Genomic DNA, 23,476 nt, shown 5'->3' with positions numbered 1-23,476 from the left:
ATCGACATACCACTGTGACTGAATGTCCGGCCATGTCCAAGATGACTTACTATAAATAGTAAGTATGCCCAAAGTTGCCCCAGAACCCCTCAGAAAGACCTGCAACTGAAACTGTCTAGGCCAAATGGCCTCTAAGCCCCTTTATTGTCCTAGTTAGCCTACGGGACTGTGAGGAAATAGGCTAACGACAACATCATGCTATGAATGCTAGAAAGGGGACATTACACCAAACTGGCATGCAACATCTGGGCTCCTAACATGCAATGATAGAAAGAAACAAGCAAGATCTTGGTTCACCTCCAAAATAAGATGCAGCTGATAAACCTAGCAGGCTAACAGGCAAACCATCTCTTATGTCATAATAATAAGCACCCTGAATTTTTTTGCTTCAAACAAATTAAACACGATATATCTATTGTGGACCATTTGCTTCAGGTTACTTTCATGGAACTCACACCCAGATTTTCAAATTTTGCTAAGATGACAAACTCACTGTGTGATATCCCCAACTTGGTTATAATATTCTAGTAAATAAATAGAATGGCAAGTTCATGATTAGACAAATAATTATTAAAATATAAATCAATCTATCTATATATATTCTAGATGTCAATTGAATAATTAAATAAATAAGTATAAAATAATACTAAATTTTTATTAATCTCTAAGTACTATAGATTGAGGAGTAAGAAATTAAAAATAAGTTACTTTCTAAGAAAATTGGTAAGTAACTGTAAATTGAACTACACAGTCGATTATTCTAGATATATGAGGAAATGGCCACATCGACTGTTCACAATCTTCAACAGTCACAATCCTTGACAAGTAGTAGAAGGATTTGAATATATATATTGCATCACCTTGGAGATTACAGGGAATAGTAATTGCAGACATGGCATCGGAGAAAGACCAATGCAAGTCAAATGATGTGACCAATTAAGAAATGACACGCCAATACTGTCTTACACTGTGGCAATCATACAAGAAAATCTATGTTTTGAGGGAAGTATTTCTTATGGAACCCTATTATTTAGAAACACCATCACACGAATAAATGGAGTCGGGATAATGAGCCATTCCACATAGGATGCAATGTATCCATCAATGGGAAGATGAAGAAAGCATGATGTGGAGTGGGGAATTTAGGAGCACCATTGACCAACACAGTCATCGCCAAGTAAGCAGTGAAGGCTACAAGGCATATGCAAAGACTTCAGAAGCAGTAAACACACAGCGAAATAAAAGAAAACAAAAACATAGAGACAGAAGAATAATAAATTTTATTGTGTGGAGGAACAGTGGAAGAGACAGCAAATTGTATTGCATGGAAGGAGAGTCAGCAAAGAAGCGTGGCATTTCAAATAGTAGTGTGGGTATTGGAAACAAAATAAACATCATCACAGCAACAAGCGCAAAGGTATAAATAAGGACAACGATACTAAGTATTGTCATACGATATCCAACAAAGGCAGGCAGCACTACCCCATATTGTGAGTAATATATGATCAAAAGCAAGCGCTAATAAGGAGAGGAGACATATAGATCGCAGTGACCAGTCATTATATTTATAACAGTTCTGTATTGAATTAAAGTCAAGGTCCAGAGTTATATAAAGATATAAGGAAGTTTAAAAAGAAAAATCAGAGTAAAAGAGATAAGTGCAATCAAAGGGACAATATAAGGTATGTGATTTATTTTTTATTTGCAACAGAGAATAAATCATAGTAAGAATTTTTATTTGTAGAAGACCAGGATAATATTGGTAGAGAGCATCTACTATAGATGTCGAGTTTCTTCAAATAAGAACTTGGAGATCAGAAGACATTCAATTGAATATCAAGTCTTTCAAAAGGGGTATTCAGAGACTGAGGCTGTTCTATGTGGATATCAAGATTCCAACTTGGAATCCAAGGAGAGATTCGTTATGAATCTCTAGAGACAATATATATATTGTTGTGGTTAATCATATGCATATGTTGAAGGATATTGTTGTGGTTAATCATATGCATATGTTAGAGGTGAGAGACTAGGTTAGAGGTAGGATCTCTACCAAGTAGTGATTGTTAATGAGAAAATTCATTAATAGAGATCCCAGAGGCCTTAAGGAGGCACTCTCCATATGATGATTGTCTAATCAAAAATTATTCACTAGAGGACTAAGCAAATCTGAGAAGAGCTCCTCCTAAGGATTAGGAGGGTTACTAAGGGGTGGTATTTAGTTGTCTTTGCCAACATAATATAAAATCTAGATTTCATGATTTTAAGTGATTTTTTATCATGTACTAACGATTTGCATGCAGGTTCCAGTAGTTATCCCATAATCTAAGAAGAGGAGACATTACACACTGGGTGAAATATCAGCTCAAACACAACCAGCAAAGGAATATATACACACAAATGCAATGCTCTTGCAGATAAAGAACTTGATAAGTGAGGGACGTCCGATCCAAATATCAGTCAAGAGTCAAAACCCTACCTGTCCAACTCAAACTCCTCAAACTGAAATGACATTAAGAAATCAGATCCTACTAAAAGTATCTCCCAAATAGCAGATTTATGCAAGCAAACCTCAAACTAAAGAAGAGTGGACAGCCCATTCACCGATGAAGCAGAACTGCAATCTATTTATGAAATCACCAAGATAATTTCCAAGATCATCTCTTTCAACAGCGTCAGCAATGATGTTTGCAAGGGGTTTCATCCTCACAAACCAAGAAGTTGCAACTCCTTCGAAAATCAAAAGCATAGTAATATCCAAATTTTCAACAACCCAAGATTAGAGCTCCTGTCATCCTTTTATAGTATTTAGCTGCTTTTTCCCTACTTTTTCAGGAATTTTCTTTTGCACTACTTTTTCAGGAATATTTTTTCCCACTACTTTTTAAGGAATTTTTTCACCTACTTTTTCCAAAATGCTTTTTTACTGTTCTTTTGCGAATATGTTTTCTACTATTTTCTCACAATTGTTTTTTTGCTATTTTCTCACGAATGCTTTTTTCCTATTTATTGTGAATATTTTCATTTATTTTTTTCCCTCGTATCACTTTAAAAAAATTTAAAAATTGAACTAAACATTTTATTTTAAATATTTGACCTTTCCATAGTAGATTTTAAAATAAATTAAAATAACAATAAAGTTAAATATTTAGTTCAACTATATAAAACAATAGCTTATCATTATTTAATTCAATAGCTCCAGACTATATCAAACTTCAAGATGAATGTCAAAGCCAACTCAACTAGAATTACTGAAAATGTCAATTGACTCTGTTAGTGCTCATCATTGCTCGCTAAAAATAGGAAGTATAGGAAATAGCGCCCAAACAAGCTCCACAAATGGGTGTTACTGTACACTCGATTTGTGTCACACTCTAAACCCTTCTATCCAAACGATTTCATGAGTTCGGAATGCTTGGATGTTGGTTTAGAGCTCCCTAACCACAGAGTGCAAGAAGGTATGTTTCAAATATGTAGGCTCTCAGCCGAGCGTTAGAGATACGCTTCTTGCTAGTAAACCATGCAATGGAAGGTTCTTTGAGACAAGAGCAAGAATGCAAGTGTCTACAAGGAGTTCCTCAAGGATGCAATGCAAGATGGAAGCTAAGCTAGGATGAGAATGCAAAGTGCAGTTGTTCTAAGCATGAATGAGAGTGTTACAATCCAACTAATTACTATGTGAGCTAGATTATTGCAAAATAGAAGCTAGACTAACATATAACATGATTCTAAGCTAAAATGATATGGCATGAGAGAATGAGACAAGATGAGAAGTTCTCCACTAAGCTCCAAGGAAACTTGTTAGAAAACCTGCAACATAACGATATTCAAATGAGGGGGAAAGCTCTCTCCCTTTCAAAGTCGTACAGACGGTAGAGATCGATATGAAGATGGTGGATGATCAATGGTGGAATTCGAAAAAAGGAGTGATCAATGTGCACACACAAGTCAACCAATAGAATATAAGTTGACTTGTAATATAAGACAAAAGTCTCAAAAGCCTTTTCTTTTAATTGCAAAATAGAAAAAGGACTTTATGTGTGCACTTTAAGTGGGTTAGAAGAATGGGGTCTTTTATTTAATTAAAAGGGGACATGTTCTTTTAATCAAATAATGAACTTAGGATAGCATAGTCAAACTATAGGTTATAATCAAATTAATTAATTATTAGCAATTTAGTGTAGGTAAATGATTAATTAATTTAGCCAAAATGTTGAAAAGGGGGCTAATAGTCTAAATGACCATTTTTAGGTGATTACAGTTACATCCTTGTACCTGTCAAAAAAATAAATTGCTTCTCTCAACACCTCAAAAATTCCCCAACTCCACTCATTAGCCTACAGGAATCTCATGAATAGACTAATGGTCTTTCCATGCCAAACAACTGATGAGCTTAAGGCGCTTTCTCATTAATGGATACAAGGCACAACACATGTGAAGGTTTTGCAAATGGAGTTGCAAGCAAAGTGGGTTTAACCATGGAGGAAAATCCATAGTTAAGTGCGCTCAAGCTAGAGTAGTACTGGGATGGTTGACCTCCCGGGAAGTCCCAGTGCTTCACCTCTGTGAGCATCACCTAGATCCAAAGAGTGTTGGCTGGTCCATTTATTCTCATGAGAGATGGACTCGTGTGAATCACTACTCATGAAACATGGATCAATGAGTTTGACTCAAAAACTACACAATTAAATCTTGATAGCAATATCACAATTTGACTTGCTGTGGAAAATACCCCGTACTTATTATTTGATGAGCTTAAGGGGGTTTCTAATGAATGGTTCATAAGGCAGATTACTTGGTGAAGGTTTGGCAAATGGGGTTGCAAGCAGAGTGGGTTTAACCATGGAGGAAACTTTGTAGTTAAGTGTGTTGAAGATGGAGTAGTATTAGGATGGGTGACCTCCTGGCAAGTCCTGGTGCTTCACCTCTATGAGCATCACCTAGATCCAATGAGTGTTGAGTGTTCTATGTATTCTTGTAAGAGATGGATTCATGTGAATCACTACTCATGAAACATGGGTCAATGAGTTTGACTCAAAAACTACATAGTTACATCCTAATAGCAATATCACAATTTGACTTATTGTGGAAAATACCCCCTACTTATCAATTGATGAGCTTAAGGGGCTTCCTAATGAATGGTTCATAAAGCACAACACTTGGTGCAGGTTTTGCAAATGGGGTTGCAAGAAAAGTACGTTTAACCATGAAGGAAGCTTCGTAGTTAAGTGCGCTCAAGTTGGAGTAGAATTGGGGATGGTTGACCTCCCGGGAAGTCTCGATGCTTCACCTCTGTGAGCATCACCTAGATCCAATGAGTGTTGAGTGTTCTATGTATTCTCGTGAGAGATGGATTCATGTGAATCTCAATCACTACTCATGAAACATGGGTCAATGAGTTTGACTTAAAAACTACATAGTTATATCCTGTATCTTGATAGCAATATCACAATTTAACTTACTGTGGAAAATATCCCCTATTTATCAATTGATGAGCTTAAGGGGCATTCTAATGAATGGTTCATAAGGCACAACATGTAATGTTCCTGTTATAAAATAAATCATTTATCAAACTATTGTAACGAGTCGATTGATTTTATCCCGGTCCCATTCTTATTTTTGTTTCCGTAGTTTGTGTCGCCGTCGGCTATGTTTGTACATCCTTAGAAAGTTTTCCCCGACAGGTATTTAAGCACAGCTTAGAGGTAGTCCTTAGGTATGCAATTTGGATTATTTTCTCTATACTGCGAATTCCTATTGGGGATTCTCTACTATTCACCATTTCAAAAGTGAAAGATCTTCCTTACTTGGCTTATTCAGTTTCGGTCAGATTCAACCCTCACCCTATTCTGTTGTTGCATGTAATTCTTCACTCGGATCTGGCAAATCAAAGCACAATCTTTCGGCAATTATTATTCACATTCAAGTCTATTATTGTGTGGATTTTATCAAGATCTATTGTGTTTTGTGTATGAACAAGATTGTATCCCGTAATGGGCTTGGGTACCTAACCGTGTGACCTCTTTTCATTTCCCGTACTGATCACTCCTTGACCATACGGCCCCTCAACCCTTCGTCCATCCTTCATTGTACGGCTTGTGTTTCTGTCTACCGTACGACCTCCCAGTTCAGCCGTACAAGCTTCATACACCACCATACGGTCTCCTAGTCCAGCCGTATGGTCAGCAGATGGAGTTCCGTACGATGACGTATGAAGGTTGTACGGCTGAACTGGGAGGTCGTACGGTAGACAGAAACACAAGTTGAACAATGAAGGATGGATGAACAGAGGGTTGAGGGGCCGTACAGTCAAGAAGTGATTAGTACGAGAAATGACAAGAGGTCGCACAGTTAGGTACCCGAGCCCATTACAGGATACTTGTTCATACACAAAACACAATAGATCTTGATAAAATCCACACAATAATAGAGACTTGAATGCGAATAATAATTGTGAAAAGATGGTGCTCCGATTTGCCAGATCCGAGCAAAGAATTACATGCAACAACAGAATAGGGTGAGTTGAATCCCACCAAAACTGAATAAGCCAAGTAGAGAAGATCTTTCACTTCCGAAATGGCGAATAACAGAGAACCCCAAATAGGAATTCGCAATACAAAAAAAAATAATCCAAATTGCATACCTAAAGACTACGTCTAAGATGTGCTTAAATACCCGTTGGGGAAAACTTTTCGAGGGTGTGCAAAAATAGCCAACGGCGACACAAACTATGGAAACAAAAATAAGAATGGGTCCGAGATAAAATCAATCGGCCCATAAAAATAGTTTGATAAATGATTTATTTTATAATAGGAACATTACACAACACTTGGTGAAGGTTTTGCAAATGGGGTTGCAAGCGAAGAAACTCTATAGTTAAGTGCACTCAAGTTGGAGTAGTACTGGAATGGGTGACCACCCAGGGAGTCTTGGTGCTTCAACTCTGTGAGTATCACCGAGATCCAATGAGTTTTGAGTGTTTCATTTATTCTCATGAGAAATGGATTCATGTGAATCACTACTCATGAAACATGGATCAATGAGTTTGACTCAAAAACTACACAGTTAAATCCTGATTGCAATATCACAATTTGACTTGCTATGGAAAATACCGTCTACTTATCAATATGATATTACTTTCCCTGCAAAATAAGCACTCCAACATGCCACTCTCCCTTGGGCCAGTTTTGATGAGTGTTTCAAATGTATATAAGCGCAATGTAGATATGCTATGTACTTTTCTTGGGCTTGTTTCAACTTTTATTACAAGTAGCAAGTTTTGGAATTTTCAAGATACAGCTATTATACTTTGCAAAAACACAAAAAAATAATGTATAGTAAGAAACATGTAATGAAACTATTAAAGTAGCATGCCATTTTAATGCTCAGCTGGGAGTGGTAGAGTTTGGTTATGATAAAACACTCAGATGACATGAATGTTCATATTCATTATTACCATGCAATTCTACTCTATTTGCTAAAGCATCACCCAACATCAAAAGTCAGGAATTTGTTGTTTGTATAAACATATACTGTTCCCTATAAGCTGGTTAAAAAAGAATGCATTACAAATGGAAATAATTACTCAAGAATATAAGTAACACCACAGTTAGTTTCATTTCTTCATAAGACATTTGGTAGGTGAGTTCTTTATTGGATATCCAATTTTATTTGTAGTGTAGAATTCAGATATTCCATTTACCATTGAAGTTTTGAGAACCTACAAAGATCATGATAAACTACAATTTTATAATTCCTCCTATCCATCCTTCTCATTAGGCTCTAACCATTGTTTATTTCCAGCATGAATAAGGAAAAATATGAATGTGAAACCAACGAGACAACAATGTGTTGCATATCAGCTGTGTCACTTACCATCTGGCTTGTTTATTCCCATGCCAAATGCCACCTATTACATGTCAGAAAGTAGAAACATTATACTTATGATAATCAACATAAAATTTCAAGAAAACATAATGCTCAATATATTACTGATGGCATGGAAACTTGGAATAACATACCGTGCCTACTATTACTTGTATCTTGTTACTACTCCAACTGTAATCAAAATAATCCAATTCTAGCTCAGTTATTTTGAACTTTCAGTACTCCCCAACATCAAAATAAATCCAATACATGGTTTGCATCTTTTTAATTTGAAATTTAATAAGCTCAAAATAGTCAAGGGAATCTGATAATCTACTGCAATTGAATGCTCATTTCTGATTTTTTTTTTAAATCCAAAACCTACCATATGATACATTCATTCTGCAAGCAGAAAAACAAAAAATAAATATAAATATAAGAATAAATATAAATATAAATAACTTAGCAACCATCTAAGAATAAATATAAATAACTGCAGCATATCTACTAGGTATACATAGTAAAACAATGAAGAGTTGTAATTAAACATTAGTATAATATACTATGACTAAGGATAGTTAGTAAGGGGTTCAGGCAGTTGGAAATGTATGAACTATTTTTGGAGATAAATAACGAAAACAAATTTCCCTCGCATTCATATTGTATAAAGTTTTGTTAGTATTATGGTACCACTTTTGTTAGATATTGTATTGAGCATTAATAGACTCTATTCATGTTCTGGTAAACTATGATATAATCCATCTACATTTTTGGCGTCGTTGCCTAGCTTAAGACCTAGAGGTAATGGGGTAATCAAATGGGCATTCCTACAAGTACTAGTCAGCGACAATGACGTGGAGAAAGAAAAAGTAACAGAAGCAGATCGAAGTAACACAAGATCTGGTTAAAGCATGGGAAGTTTCAAGAGATGAGTATGTGCAGAAGGAAGCTAGAGAGAGGGGTTCTTGAGAGCACGGTGTCGTCCTGCATTTTGTCAACACAAAATATAGGTAACAATACCAAACTTTTGTAACGTTCCTGTTATAAAATAAATCATTTATCAAACTATTGTAACGGGCCAATTGATTTTATGTATCTCGGACCCATTCTTATTTTTTGTTTCTGTAGTTTGTGTTGTCATCAGCTATCTTTGTACACCCTCGAAAAGTTTTCCCCAACGGGTATTTAAGCACAGCTTAGAGGTACTCTTATGGCAAGCAATTTGGATTATTTTCTTTGTACTACGAATTCCTATTGGGATTCTCTGTTGTTCGCCATTTCAGAAGTGAAAGATCTTCCCTATTTGGTCATCTCAGTTTCAGTGGGATTCAACCCTCGCCCTATTCCGTCACCTGTAATACTTCGCTCGGATCTGGCAAATTAGAGCATCATCTTTTGACACATATTTTCTTGAAGGAATTATCTGTATTTGAGTCTCTATTATCGCATCTGGCTTCCATAAAAATCTTTGTGTTTGTGTTCAAACAAAAGTGTTGTCACCATGGGCTCAAATATCTGTCTGTACCACTTCCTTTTTGTCTTGAACTGCTTCTTCCTTGGTCGTATGACCTTCTCCCCCCACCTACATTCCCACACATCCATCTTGTCTTCCATCCTCACTTCGTACAGCCTACCGTATAGCCCTCACAACCTCACCCTGTACACCCTCCTTTCCACCACATTGTAATCCTTCTCCACCCACCGTACAACAAGCTACTTCATCGTATGGCCTGGAAACTAAGTCACCGTACTGCTACATAACATCGCCACCGTACGGCCTTTCTGGAGACACCGTACGACCCTCCTTGTGCAATGTCCTACCACCGTACGGACATCTTGGACACCTAAATCTGTACTTCCCCTCCTCCACCGTACAGATCCCTCCATTTGCACTGTAAGAGTTTATATTCGCCATACTTTCAACCCTTCCATACTTGGGAACATTACAGTGGTATCAGAGCGCTTTGATCCTGCTAGCCTGTAGACAGTGAATGAAAGTTTACAGCCGAAAGAGAAGGACACATTTCGTCGATCGAATGGTTGCCGAATCGGAACCAACAATTACCAAACTAGTGGCACTATTGAGGGAACTTGCTAAGAATCAAGCACAGATCACTGATACTCAACGACTCATGGGAAAGACTCTGAAGAAGTTGGCGGACAATAAAATATCTGAAGAACAAAATGGTCACAACGCAGTCTCGATGTCAAGTGAATTAAACCCTCATCCAACACGCTCTTGGCCTTCCATACAGTCTTTTCCCCCACGGACAGAGGCACCACCCAGAGGGAAACAACCAACCTTTCCCCCACGGACAGAGGCACCACCCAGAGGGAAACAACCAACCTTTGACGAGATGCAAGAACAACTGAGAGAAGATTGGAAGAATGCAAATCTTGAGGAAGATATATCCTACAAAGATCACACAGATTTGAGAATGAGAAATTCGGGAGGCAAAAACAAAAGATATTTTAACGATGATCTCGGAAGAAAGTTGAGTAAAGTAAATCTGTCTCCATTTGACGGATCTAGTTCCATTTCTGCGCAAGCGTGGGTAATGAAGGTCAATACTTACTTCCAGCTGAATCCTATGCCAAAAGAAGAAGCAATCAAATTTGCAATACTGCACTTGGAGGGAGTTGCACATGAATGGTGGCATCACAACACCATCACTTTAGGGCATGATCAAATAAATACTTATGCGGAATTCATGGAGAGATTGAGAGAGCGATTTGATGGTAAAATTCCGGAACTCAATTTCAAAGATTTGGCACAACTGAAACAAATTGGATCAGCCGATCAGTTCATTGCAGAATTTCTAAAACTCTCTATTTTGGTCACGGACATTTCCAAAAGAAGACGAGTAGTACTCTTCATGGACAGACTGACAGAACCTCTGAAAGGTTGGGTAAAGGGGTTCAATCCTGCCACCCTATCAGAGGCAATCAATAAAGCACGGAGTATGGCATCGTCATCGGCGTTATCCTCTCAAAGTTACTCACATTCCAAACCGCCGGCGTTTTCGAGAGACAAACCTCCGCCCAAGATGTCGTTGTTGGACGAAGCTACCAAACAGGAACTCCGGAGGAAGAAACTGTGTTTTAATTGCAAGGGACCTTGGAAGCCTGGCCACAGATACCTCGAAAAAGGAAAGATCCATTGCATTGAGGTTGTGTCCGATGATGAGGATGAACAAGAAGAAATGACGGCCAAAGACAACCAACCTCACAATGAAACCAACATGGTGAGTTTAAACCGTACAGAGAGAATTGCAGCGTTGGTACGACGTGGAGGAACTATTAACTTAGCCGGTAGCCTGAGGTGCACAGTTTTTTGTATATGGGGAACCCTCCAAGGATAAAGGGTTATGGTGATGCTGGACAACGGAGCCACTCTGAACTTCATTAACTCATCTCTAGTGAAGCGAAGAGGTCTACCTACAAAGACGCACGCAGGCTTTCAGCTCAAAGTTGCCAGAGGAACTCATCTGCCCTGCACGCACCTTGTTCCTCAGCTAAGTATCACAATGGCGAATCACACAGTGACAGAGGATTTCTTCAAAGTGGACCTTGATGACGTGGAGGTTATTCTAGGCATACAATGGATGGAGACACTTGATGAATACACTCAAAGTTTCAAACGGATGGACTTGACATTTGTTGTCGATGGAAAGAAGGTTGTCCTCCATGGGATGGCAAATGAAGGTCCGAAGAAAGTTTTTGTGCGTTGGATGGAGGCAATTTTTCAGCGTATGACGTTGCGTGGGCGGCACACTGTTTTATCTCGACGGGACCTATAAAAGGACAACGGACACCTCCACAAGATGATGAACTCCAAGATATTTTAAGCAAACACAATAAAGTTTTCATGGACGTTCCTCCTGGCATATCGCCTCATCGAGGGTTTGAACATACTATCGAGTTGGAAGCAAAAGCCAAGCTGGTCATAACCACACCGTACCGCCATCCCAAGAAATTCAAAGATGAGATCGAAAAGACGATTTAGGAAATGCAAGAGAAATGATGGATCTGTCCCAATTCTAGCCCTTTCTCATCATCTATGGTATTGCTCAAAAAGAAGGACGAGACGATGCGCATGCATGTGGACTTCCGCACGTTGAACAAAAAAAAATAAAGAATAGATATCCCATTCCAAGTATAGATGAGTTGCTGGATGAATTGCATGGCGCGGCCTATTTTTCAAAAATAGGTCTTTGGATACCATCAAATCCGCATGAGGGAGGAAGATATAGAGAAGACAACCTTCCATTGTCACTACGGACAATATGAGTTTTTGGTCATGTCGTTTGGATTGACCAATGCACTTGTTACATTCCAATCATGCATGAATCGCATCTTCAACAAACAATTGCGTAAGTACTTATTGGTATTTTTTGATGATCTTATTTATAGCAGGACATGGGAGGAGCACCTAAAGCATCTGTATGAAGTTTTAAGTATCATAGAGGAACAATATTTGTTTGCCAAGCAATCCAAGTGTGAATTTGGTATGACAAAAATATTGTACCTGGGGCATGTTGTCAGTAAATACAGAGTTCAAGTGCATTAGGAGAAAATTCAAGCTATCCTTGATTGGCCTCCCCCAAAATCACTGAAGGATTTGCGAGGATTTTTCGAACTGTGCAGATATTACCGGAGGTTCGTTAAAGGATTCTCTCAGCTCAACACACCCTTAACGGATCTAACAAGGGGTCTTTCCGGTGGAATGAAAAGGCACAACTCACTTTTGATAAGCTGAAAGGGGCAATGAGCACTTGTCTTATACTTGCATTACCTGATTTCACTCGATCGTTCATTTTGGAGTGTGACGCGTCTGGAGAAGGCATTGGCGCAGTACTAATGCAAGATAGACACCCCATACAAAACACCTATATTCCATCTACGACAAAGAGATGTTGGCCATGGTACATGCACTAACCAAGTTTCGACAATATCTAGTAGGTGCCAAGTTTATCATCCGTGCGGATTACAACAATTTGAAATATTTTCTGGAGCAACTAGATTTGAACAAGAGGCAACAAAAATGGGTAAGCAAGGTTCAAGCTTTTGATTTTGACATTGAATATGTGAAAGGGAAGAATAATGTGGTTGCAGATGCCTTGTCCCGGAAACCCCCCATCTACTTACTAAACCAAATTTCAGCTGATTGGAAGGCACACCTGCTAGTTGAATACTCCAAAAACACATTTGTCTGTGAGTTAATGGATGGCCACACCCAGGATGATTGGTAAAGAGTGGTGCATAACATCGCCTACTATAAAAATCGGATATTTTTTGTGCCAGAATCCAAATTGAAGCAGAAAATCTTGAAGGAAGTACACAACCCACCCCTGGCAGGACATTGAGGTTTCCTCAAAACTTACAGAAGTCTTTCAGAGAGGTTTTCATAGAAAGGACTTAAAGAGGACATGTTGCAATATGTAAGAGAGTGTATGGTCTGCCAGCAAAACAAGTCCGAACATACTCTACCTAGCGGACTGCTACAACCTCTGCCGATTCCAGAACATAAGTAGGAAAGTATATCGATAGATTTCATAATAGGGCTTCCCAAGGTGAACAGAAAGGATTGTATTTTCGTGGTGGTTGACAGATTGACAAAGTATGCAAATTTCTTCACCATCCCCTCCGATCTTCAAGCCGCACAAGTTGCCGATCTGTTTTTTAGAGAAGTCTATCGTCTGCACAGGTTACCCCGAAACATCGTCAATGATCGGGATGGGCGATTCATCATTATCTTCTAAACAGAACTTTTTTGGATGGTAGGGGCAGAATTATCGCCAAGTACTTGTTACCACCCGCAGACAGATGAACAAACGGAGATTGTGAACAAATGGTTCAAAGGTTACCTTCGAAACTAAATCTCAACCCAACAACGAGCATGGGTCAAAATGGTTACATATAGGGGAATATTCTACAATACCACGTGCCACATGTCCATTGGAATGGCACCATTCAAATCTTTGTACGGGTACGAACCCCTCTCATTCATCGACACAATTTTGCATGACAACCACGCACCAAGGGTGAGGGACTGGCTTAAGGAGGGACAAGACATACTGAGATGCTTGAAGGAAAACCTACAACGGGCACAAAATCAAGAGAAGATGTATGCCGACAGACACAGAATGGAGAGGAGTTTTGAAGTAGGAGATTTGGTCTATCTCCGGCTCCAGCCATACCAACAATCTTCATTGAAAGAAAAGCGAAAGGAAAAATTAAAGCCACGATTTTATGGCCCCTATCGTTTAGTTCATCGTGTTCACGAAATCGCATACAAACTGGAACTTCTAGAGGGAAGCCATATTAGTAACATTTTCCATGTTTCATTCCTGAAGAAGACTGTAGGGCAGAACATCACAGTAGCCACAGACCTTCAACCGCTCAATGAAGAAGGAAAGCTCATATTGGAACTAGCTCAGATCATCGAAGTACGTGAGAAGACTCTGCAGAACCGCACGATGAACGAATATTTGGTGCGTTGGAAACACTTTCCATTTGACGACACAACGTGGGAAGGCAAGAACTTTCTCCAGTACCCAACATTACATTTTCTTTAGGACAAGCAAAATTCGGGACGAGAGGACTGTAGTATTCCCGTTATAAAATAAATCATTCATCAAACTATTGTAACGGGCCGATTGATTTTATGTATCTCGGACCCATTCTTATTTTTGTTTCCGTAGTTTGTGTTGTCGTCGGCTATCTTTGTACACCCTCGGAAAGTTTTCCCCGACAGGTGTTTAAGCACAGCTTAGAGGTAGTCTTATGGTAGGCAATTTGGATTATTTTCTCTATACTGCGAATTCCTGTTGGGATTCTCTATTGTTTGCCATTTCGGAAGTGAAAGATCTTCCCTATTTGGTCATCTCGGTTTCAGTGGGATTCAACCCTCACCCTATTCTGTTGCCTGTAATACTTCGCTCGGATTTGGCAAATCGGAGCATCATCTTTTGGCACACATATTTTCTTGAAGGAATTATCTGTATTCAAGTCTCTACTATCACATCTGGCTTCCATAAAAATCTTTGTGTTTATGTTCGAACAAGAGTGTTGTCACCATGGGCTCAAATATCTGTCCGTGCCACTTCCTTTCTCTCCCGAACTGCTTCTTCCTTGGTCATACGGCCCTCACATCCTCACGCCATACACCCTCCTTTCCACCACATTGTACTCCTCCACCAACCGTACAACAAGCTACTTCATCGTATAGCCTGGGAAATAAGTCATCGTACTGCCACATAACATCCCCACCATACGGCCTTTCTGGAGACACCGTAGGACCCTCCCTGTGCATTGTCCTAGAACCGTACGGACATCTTGGACGCCTAAATCTGTATTTCCCCTCCTCCACCATATGGATCCCTCCATTTGCACTGTAAGAGTTTATCTTCGCCATACTTTTAGCCCTTCTGTACTTCGAAACATTACAACTTTTCAACTTAGTTTCACATTTCTTTGAGTTAGTTCATTATCTAATTGGATAACATTAATCAACCAATCAACCCCAATTGATATAATGAATCCTTTTACTGAAGGCTTTCGACGGGTCTTTTTAGTTTTTCTATTTGTTGAGCCTAAATTTGACTTTTGAAGCCTTCATTGTCCTTTTCTTCATTTTTGAGTGTGTGTGTTAGCTATTGGTCTTTTGGCTTTTCTCAAATCATTGCTTTCGATTTGCCCTTCGATTCGATCTATTTTAGGGCTTAATCAAAGTTGGCAATCAATAGATATGACCATTTTAGTGCCCAAAAGGTGGACTCTCTAGGGGCAACTGCACGATTTAATATATCATGTTATATTTTAAAGTTGGCATTCACTTTTTGAAAAATATGACATAAATTCACTTTATGTTATGTTTTTAAGTTACTTTATCACTTAAGTGATTATAGTGCACTTTATGTTATATTTTTTAATTTAGTTATTTTTTAATTTTTCACTTAAGTGACTATATTAACTATATAGTTTGATTTAATTTGTGTTTTAATTCAAAACATCTTAGTAAATATTATTTTGTGAATGATATTTGAACATTATTTATTTTTATATATAGTGTAAATATTATTAATGACCCATTTAGGTAATATTTCTTCAAAAATTAAATTAGCATGTGTGTAATTCATCAATTAAGTTGTGCATAGCATCTCTATAAACCCATTTACATAAAAATGTGCAATTGCCTCTAGAGACCACGCTTTTGAGCTAAAAGGCATTTTAAAACAAATAAAACATGTCATTGCAGTTGTTTTAAAATGTGTAAAGACTCGCCAAGAGTGAGACTTGCATATTCAAAGTGTTCTAAAATTTGCAAAGCCCCTTAGAGAGTGTGATTTTGCACTAAAGACCATTTTGTAACATGTTTTAAAAATGTGCAATGCACTCCCTAGAGTGCGATTTGCATGAGAAGACTCCATTACATGTTTTTAAAACATGCAATCTCTACTCAAGAGTGCGATTTGCCTTTAATACATGCATATGCCCTCCTAGAACACGATTTTGAAGATTGACGGGAAAACTTCATGCATTTGCTCCTTAAGAACATGTTTTTGGTTGAAATCTCCAAATCCATCCATTCCAAATCAAGGAAATCCTTTAGCTAGGATCGTTTTTGCATTTGAATGCATTCCCATTGTGGCATCCAAATCCATGAGGAGATCGTTGCATTTGATGAAGATTTGAAGCCATGTTTTTACCTAAAAACGTCTATTTGAGGTAATTTTTTATCACATTTTGGAACCAAGAAGAATCCTTTGGGCCTTTTGATCCATGTTGCATATTAAGATCAAGTTTCTGCCCTCAAATGACAAAAACGACTCATCTTTGTCTATTCCAAGAACACGATTTTTCTTAATAACATCCAAGAACACGTTTTGGGGCAAAAACAATTTTTTTTTTAATGGTTTTTGAGTACGTTTTTGGCATCCATATTCTTCATTACTAATTTTGAATTCATCATTGCAAGGTTGAAGATGTCAAAGTTTGTTTTGAGAATATTTCAAAGTGGAAGCATCTTTCTCCTCCATCTTTAGCTCATTAATCTTCACATAGACATTTTCTATCTTGTTCATTCATTTGTGCTTATTTTGCTATTCTATTGCATGTTTTAGCTTGATGTCCCACACTTGAGTATAGAGATGCCATGAATGGTGTAGTTTTCCTTTAAATATAATGAAAATTCTCATTTTCATACTTTTGAATTTTTCCAAAATTTCAAATTCAAATTTGCATTTTAAAGTAACTTGCCTCTTGGCATGTTTGAGTCGAAGACCAAAAGTATGTGTTTCTTTTGTAATTTTGTTTCGTTGTTTGTTTGCTTGCTTTCTTGTTTTTTCTTCTTTTCGAAGAAGTTGCAAGTTCTTTCCCAAGACCTTAGAGCATGTTTCACTTCCCTCTATTTTCCACCATCTTGTGCAAGTGCATCATTTCATTCCATATTCGTCATTACATGCCAAGGCACATTGCATCCATTCCTTTCATATGCAATTACACTTCAAGAGCAATTACATGTAATCTCACCCTCCATCCGCATTTACACGCAATCTCATCCTTCGTTCCCAATCGCATCTCACAAAAACGTGTAATGACATCCAAAGAACCTGTTTTTGACTAAAGGTCACAATCTTTAAAATTTAAATGTTATCATTTGCATGCATTCCCATGTGCCTAGCCTTCATTCCTAAAGGCGTCTTTATAAGAACTCGTCCTTTCCCCATCAAAATACGCAAAACCATGGTTATCAAGGTGAATGCAGTGGCAACAAATGCAGGAACTCCCGATCCTGTGATCTTTTGCGATTGCATCGCCAAGGACAAGGCCCTTCAGAATTGTTCCAATTCTCTTTCATCTTCTTGCTTCTTTACTTTCCAAGTTTGTAGATGAAGAGGATGTATTGCATGAAATTGTGTAATTACATGTAATACAATTTACATGTGTAATGACATGTAATCCAATAGTTTCTTTTGTTAGTTGGACCAGGTCAAAGTCAGTTGAGTTACTCCCACTTTTTCCTCCTTTTTCTCAACTCCTTTGCCTATATAAAGGAGTGCCTCGTCATTGTAAAAATCATCTTTGGTTGCATATAAGAAAGCTTTGCCAAACTTGTGCAACCATAACTTTGATTGTGTAGTACGAATTTGGGAGAAAAGTGAATAAAAGAAGTAGTTGGATTTGAGGCTTTGACTGGAAGCAATTGTGATACAACAAATTAGAATCTTTGACTGTAGTTTGTGCCTATTATCTTTGATTCATGTTATATTGTGTGTTCAATAATAAAAGAGTAGTGAGTTAAGAAGCAATCAGAGCCGAAACTTTGACTAGGAGCGATTGTGGTGATACATTGACTAGAAGCTTTGACTGTAGCTTGTATTACCATCTCAAATTCATGAAAAATAGTTAAAATTCTCTACTTCTAAAAGTCTTTGCGCTTTAATGGTAGAGGTTATTCTTATAGAATATGTTTAACCAAGATTTAGAGCAAAACTGATACACTTTCAATCAACCTTTGAGTTGGTGTGAGTTTATTGGTATCACCATTTCCAATGGTTAGATAGAAGTGTAGTTAGAGATTTCATCTTGCCCATTACTCGCTCCGCAGGTAAGTGGATTCTTTCATGAACGTTAAGAGGAAAAAATACAAGTAACACCCTTTCAAAATCTCCCAACTTCTTGCCTACCTTGAGTTGATCGAAGGAACAGTGAGAAGGGGGAGGCTTCCCTTTAAAGTAGGAGAGACTCTGTCTCATATGTTGCGGCTGGTCATCCTATTTCGCGACTAGATTTTACACAAAATTGTCGATTGTAAAATATCCACCCACCACACAGTATGGGATGAACTTTCTGTCTCATCAGTGTTGTACGATCTCCTTAGGCAAATACTTCTACTACTAGCAAGAAACCTAGTACAGTTGGAGGAAGAGCGGGCCGAAATACAGTGGGAACAATGGAGACAAAAAATACACCAACAGTTTGTAGAAAGAAATCAAAATGAAACTAGGAGAGGAATAATTCAAGATGTAGATTGCCTAGGCAATAAAACAATTAATGTCTCTACTCCCAAATAAAGATCCCAATTACTGAAGGAAGAAACTGAGGGGGAAGTTTCTCTACGGCGGATCTTACGTATTAGAGGACAGGAGGAAAGGCATCATCATCTAAAAGGGCTTCTTGATCAAATAAAAGGTACCTAGCCAAGTAGAAGAGACCCTAATTGAATCTATTATAAGAGAACTAGCAAACTTGGTGATCTCGAAGGAACCAGAAATATGGATTGAGTGGAGGAACCCAAAGACACCAATATGCAGCGAATACCACCCAAACCACAAGGGAACCTCTAGCCGCAGAAAAGGAGCACAAGAGGAGGAGAAGCAAACTTGCCAAGATCAAACTTTCAAGGGAATATTCAGAGAACTAAGATGGTTGGAATGGCATAAAAACAAAACTCCCTAGATTCACAAGTGACGAGTCAAATGATCCAGTATAACATTGTAAGGCATGTATAACACTATGGTAGGCAAATGGTGAAAACAACGAGGATGAATGGTTGAAAGCATTTCTGGTGACATTGAGGGGGAGTACTATTTACTAGTATACAAAATTAGAGGCTGGTAAGAAAACATGGCAAGATCTCCAAGCAGCTTTTGAAGAAGAATTTAGATTATTAAGGGATGATGATGAGATAGTTATGGAAATATATAATTCTAGATAGGCTAAGAATGAATCCGTAAGAGCTTACAACAAACGAATGAAAGAATTAATAGGCAAATTAGAAAACAAACCAGCGGACGGGTTAAAAGAATAGGTGGTTTATTGAAGGGCTAAATCCATCCCCACGACAAAAGATGAAAGTAGTACCACCATCCTCCTATGCGCACACCTGCATGCGTGTCATGGACATCGAAAATGAAAACAAAACCTCAAAAGGGAAAAGCCATGAAAGTGATATTGACAACAAGAGAGAATTAAGAAGGGGCATGATGAGAATGATGAAGGAGATGGCGGACGGAAAGGAAAGCGCCAAAGAAGGAAGGAACTCTGGTGCACAGACTGCTAGATGGAGGGACACACAAAAGCCAATTGTTCAAAGAAGGCATTTTGTGATATATGCCAGGCATTGAGACATTCCATGAAGGAATACCCTTATAACCTAGAACTGAAAGCAAGGAGCACTTAGGCATTCTTCACACAAGGTGAACAAGCAACACCTCGAAGAAATAGCACCACAGAGGAATCATCAAGAGGATACTGTAACAATCAGCAAGGAAGTGATAACAACAACAATCCTAATACATCCCAAAGTTACATACAGTATGATAGCAATGGATGCCTTATGATCTAGTGCAGAAGATGTAATGAATGGAACCATTTGCACGAGATTGCCAAAGTGGATGACAAGGTGGAGAGATGCTATGCAATGGTGTGGACCTGGCAAACATGGGGATGTCAGCTATCCTAGATAGAAAAGTGTGAACATGTTGGACATTTCAAAACCAAGAAGGGAAATCTTGGCCATTACAAGGACACAAGCCAGGAAGCTCACGTACCCAGATGCAAATATAGAGAAGGAGAAACTAAGGGAGGCAAGGAGAGACATTTAGGAGGCCATGACGAAGGAAGGACAGATAAATAACCGAAACCCCCTTCCTCTAAAATCAATAGCAAAAATTAATATTATGCAACAAATGTTACAGGCTACTATACCAGTGAGGGTAGCTGATTTGTTGGAAAACTTACCTCAATTAAGGGTGGCTATGAAACAAGGAGGGAGTGATAAGGAGGAAAAACCTCAGGAAAGAGAAAAGGAAAAAAGCAAAGGGGGAAAAGACACTAGTACACTGTTTTCCATAGGGGTAGGGAGGTTACCTGTTGTTGTAGAAATGGAAATAATGGGTTTTAAGAAAAAGCGGTGAGTCAATTCTAATGAAAGGTGGTGATGTTTTTAGTAAACTACAAAGGATATTTCATTCCAAAACTAAAAGGAGAAGCAACAATAAAAGATTATTAACCATATTTTGAGAGCAAAGCCAAAGTAAACAATGTGTTATCTTAGATGTGGTGGTATGCACCTTGGGGGAGCATAAAATCTATTTGAGGGGGCTCAATATGAACTCATATTGTGTGGTCTTTCACTAATAAATTTATTATTCTCAATTATTATTGTGGATGGGGGATCAAGTGTGGACATCCCTTTGAAAGAAACTTGGAAAGCCCTCACAAAACCAACTATTTGACCGCCCATATTTCAGTTTGTAGGAGCCGACCAGCACAAAATCAAGCCCATTGGAACATTGATTGGATAGAAAGTGGTGATTGGTATGCAACAATTTTTCTCGATTTCGCGATCATTAATTCAGAAAAGAAAGGGCATGATGTATTATTGGGGAAAGGTCGGCTTGTCACAACCAAAGCAAATCATAATTGAAAGAAGAATACCCTTTCCATTGAAGCGAAATGGTGGAAGTATGTAACTAACCTCTGGAACCAAATCGTGAGTCAAGAGTTGGCCTTTGATTCAGAAGCGGACAAGGAATGGGACAACGTGAAGGAGTAGAAAACGAGGGTATATTACGGCTAGAGAATTGCTTAGAAGACAACACAAGCTCCCTCAATAGGTTATTTCACTAGCAAATGGGAGATTATGAGATCTTCCAACTAGAATGTAACATGCTGCGAATTCAGGAAACAAAATCGAAGGAAGAATTTGAAGTGGACAAAGAAATAAAATATGAAGAACCTAGACTAAGAAAAATGAATCTAGGGGAGCAAGATCATCCCAAGGAAATCCTCGTTGGCAATGACAAGACCCAATGTTAAAAGCAACAGCCTTTAGGATTTTTCTGGAGTACAAGGATGTGTTCGTATGGATGTATTATGACCTACATCCACTGAATATCCCAAGTACCTAGAGCAAACCTAAAAGACCTTATCGGATGAATAGAAACTATGCAGCCAAGGTGCAGGAGGAAATCGCCAAGATGTTGGATGCCAACAGCATTTTTAAGGTACAAACCAGCGAATGGGTCTCTCCTATAGTCATATCCCTAAAAAAAGAGGGTAGTCAAATTTGGATTTGCATTGATTTCAGATGTCTACATGCAATAAGTGTGAAAGATCCCTTTCCAATTCCATTCACAGATAGCATTCTGGAAGAGGTGGCAGGCCATGAGATGTACTCCTTCATGGACGGGTTTTCAGGGTATAACCAAATCAGCATAGCCGAAGAATACAAGTTGAAAACCATGTTTGTGGTAGAAAAGATGGAGTATACACGTACAACCGAATGCCATTTAGACCGTGTAACATGCCAACAACCTTTCGAAAGCTTATACTCTATCTTTGATAGGATGTTTGTGGGGAACTTCAAAGATCTTTTAGATGAGTAGTCAATCTATAGTGGGAAAGAGCACCATCTGAAAGCCCTCGAGAAGTGCATAGAGAGCTATTGGCAGGCGAGACTTGCTCTAAATCTGAGGAAATGTCAATTTATGATTTCACAAGGCAGACTCCTTGGCCACATAGTGCACAAGGAAGGACTAAAAATAGATCCGGATGAGATCAATGTTACCATTCATATGGAGAGGCCTACAAATCTAACCAGCATCAAATCATTCCTAGTGTACGTCAGCTACTACAATAGGTTCATAAAAGGATTTGTGGAGGTGTACTTACCATTGGAAAAGCTAACCAAAAAGGGAGAACCATTTGCTTGGCAAATGGAATAGGAGGAGGTGTTCCAAGGACTAAAGTCAAGACTAGTTGGAACACCCATCCTAGTGTACCTAGATTGGATAAAGGAATTCCATATTCACGTGGATGCATCTAACTATGCTATAGGTGTCACACTATCCCAGACAAGACGAGAGGGCTTGGACCATCCAATCTACTTTGTGAGCCGACTCCTATCAAAGACGGAACAAAACTATAGACAAACACAGAGAGAGGCACTAGGTATGGATTATGCTGTCCATAAATTTAGACACTATTTACTAGCCACACCTTTCACATTTCTTGTTGATAATGAACCTTTGATGTACTTGGTAAATAAGCCTATTATACAAGGAAGGATAAGTAGGTGGTTAATCCTCCTCTCAAGAGTATACTTTTAAAATCATAGTACGTCCCGGAAGGAACCATGTGATTGCAGATCAATTGTCTCGCATATAGTCGGGAGAACCTGCAGAGAAGGGAGTAAATGAGAATTTTCTAGAGGCAAATTTGTTCCAAATTGCAGTACTACCTCACTGGTATGAAGGAAATGGCCAGTATTTATCAACTTCTGCTTTTCCAAGAAATATGCCAGTCAGTGAAAGGAGGACTGCATTCGAAAGTAAGACATTTCAACTTATCAACAGATTACTGTACAAGATAGGGCCGAATGAAGTGTTATGCAGATGCATAATGGAGAAGGAGATTCCAAGAGTACTCAAAGAATCCCATGAAGGGCTTGCAAGAGGTCATATGTGGCATGATGCTACAGCACGCAAGGTGTTATTAGCGGGACTATGGTGGCCTAGTTTATATACAAATGCTAAGGAATGGGTATATGGTGTGCCACATGTCACAGGGTAGGAAAACCCTTGCAGAGGGACTTCATGCATCT

General features: G+C 38.5%; 1 protein-coding gene across 1 annotated transcript in view; it reads right to left on the bottom strand.

Annotated features, from left to right (window-relative positions):
- Window positions 1-23,476, bottom strand: part of RECQL2 (RECQ helicase L2) — a 308,097-nt gene that overhangs the window by 215,931 nt on the left and 68,690 nt on the right. Inside the window, exons 9-10 of the mRNA XM_089815375.1 lie at window positions 8,019-8,055; window positions 7,873-7,906 (exon numbers count right to left, since the gene is read on the bottom strand). Coding sequence (XP_089671501.1) covers window positions 7,873-7,906; window positions 8,019-8,055 — 71 coding nt within the window. The remainder of the gene's footprint in view (window positions 1-7,872; window positions 7,907-8,018; window positions 8,056-23,476) is intronic.

The sequence above is a fragment of the Cupressus sempervirens genome, chromosome 2, assembly GCF_028749045.1.
Source record: "Cupressus sempervirens isolate cs-2001-9-10 chromosome 2, ASM2874904v1, whole genome shotgun sequence".
Lineage (NCBI taxonomy): Eukaryota > Viridiplantae > Streptophyta > Pinopsida > Cupressales > Cupressaceae > Cupressus > Cupressus sempervirens.
Note: the sequence above shows the minus strand (reverse complement) of the source record. Positions and strands in the feature narration are given on the sequence as shown.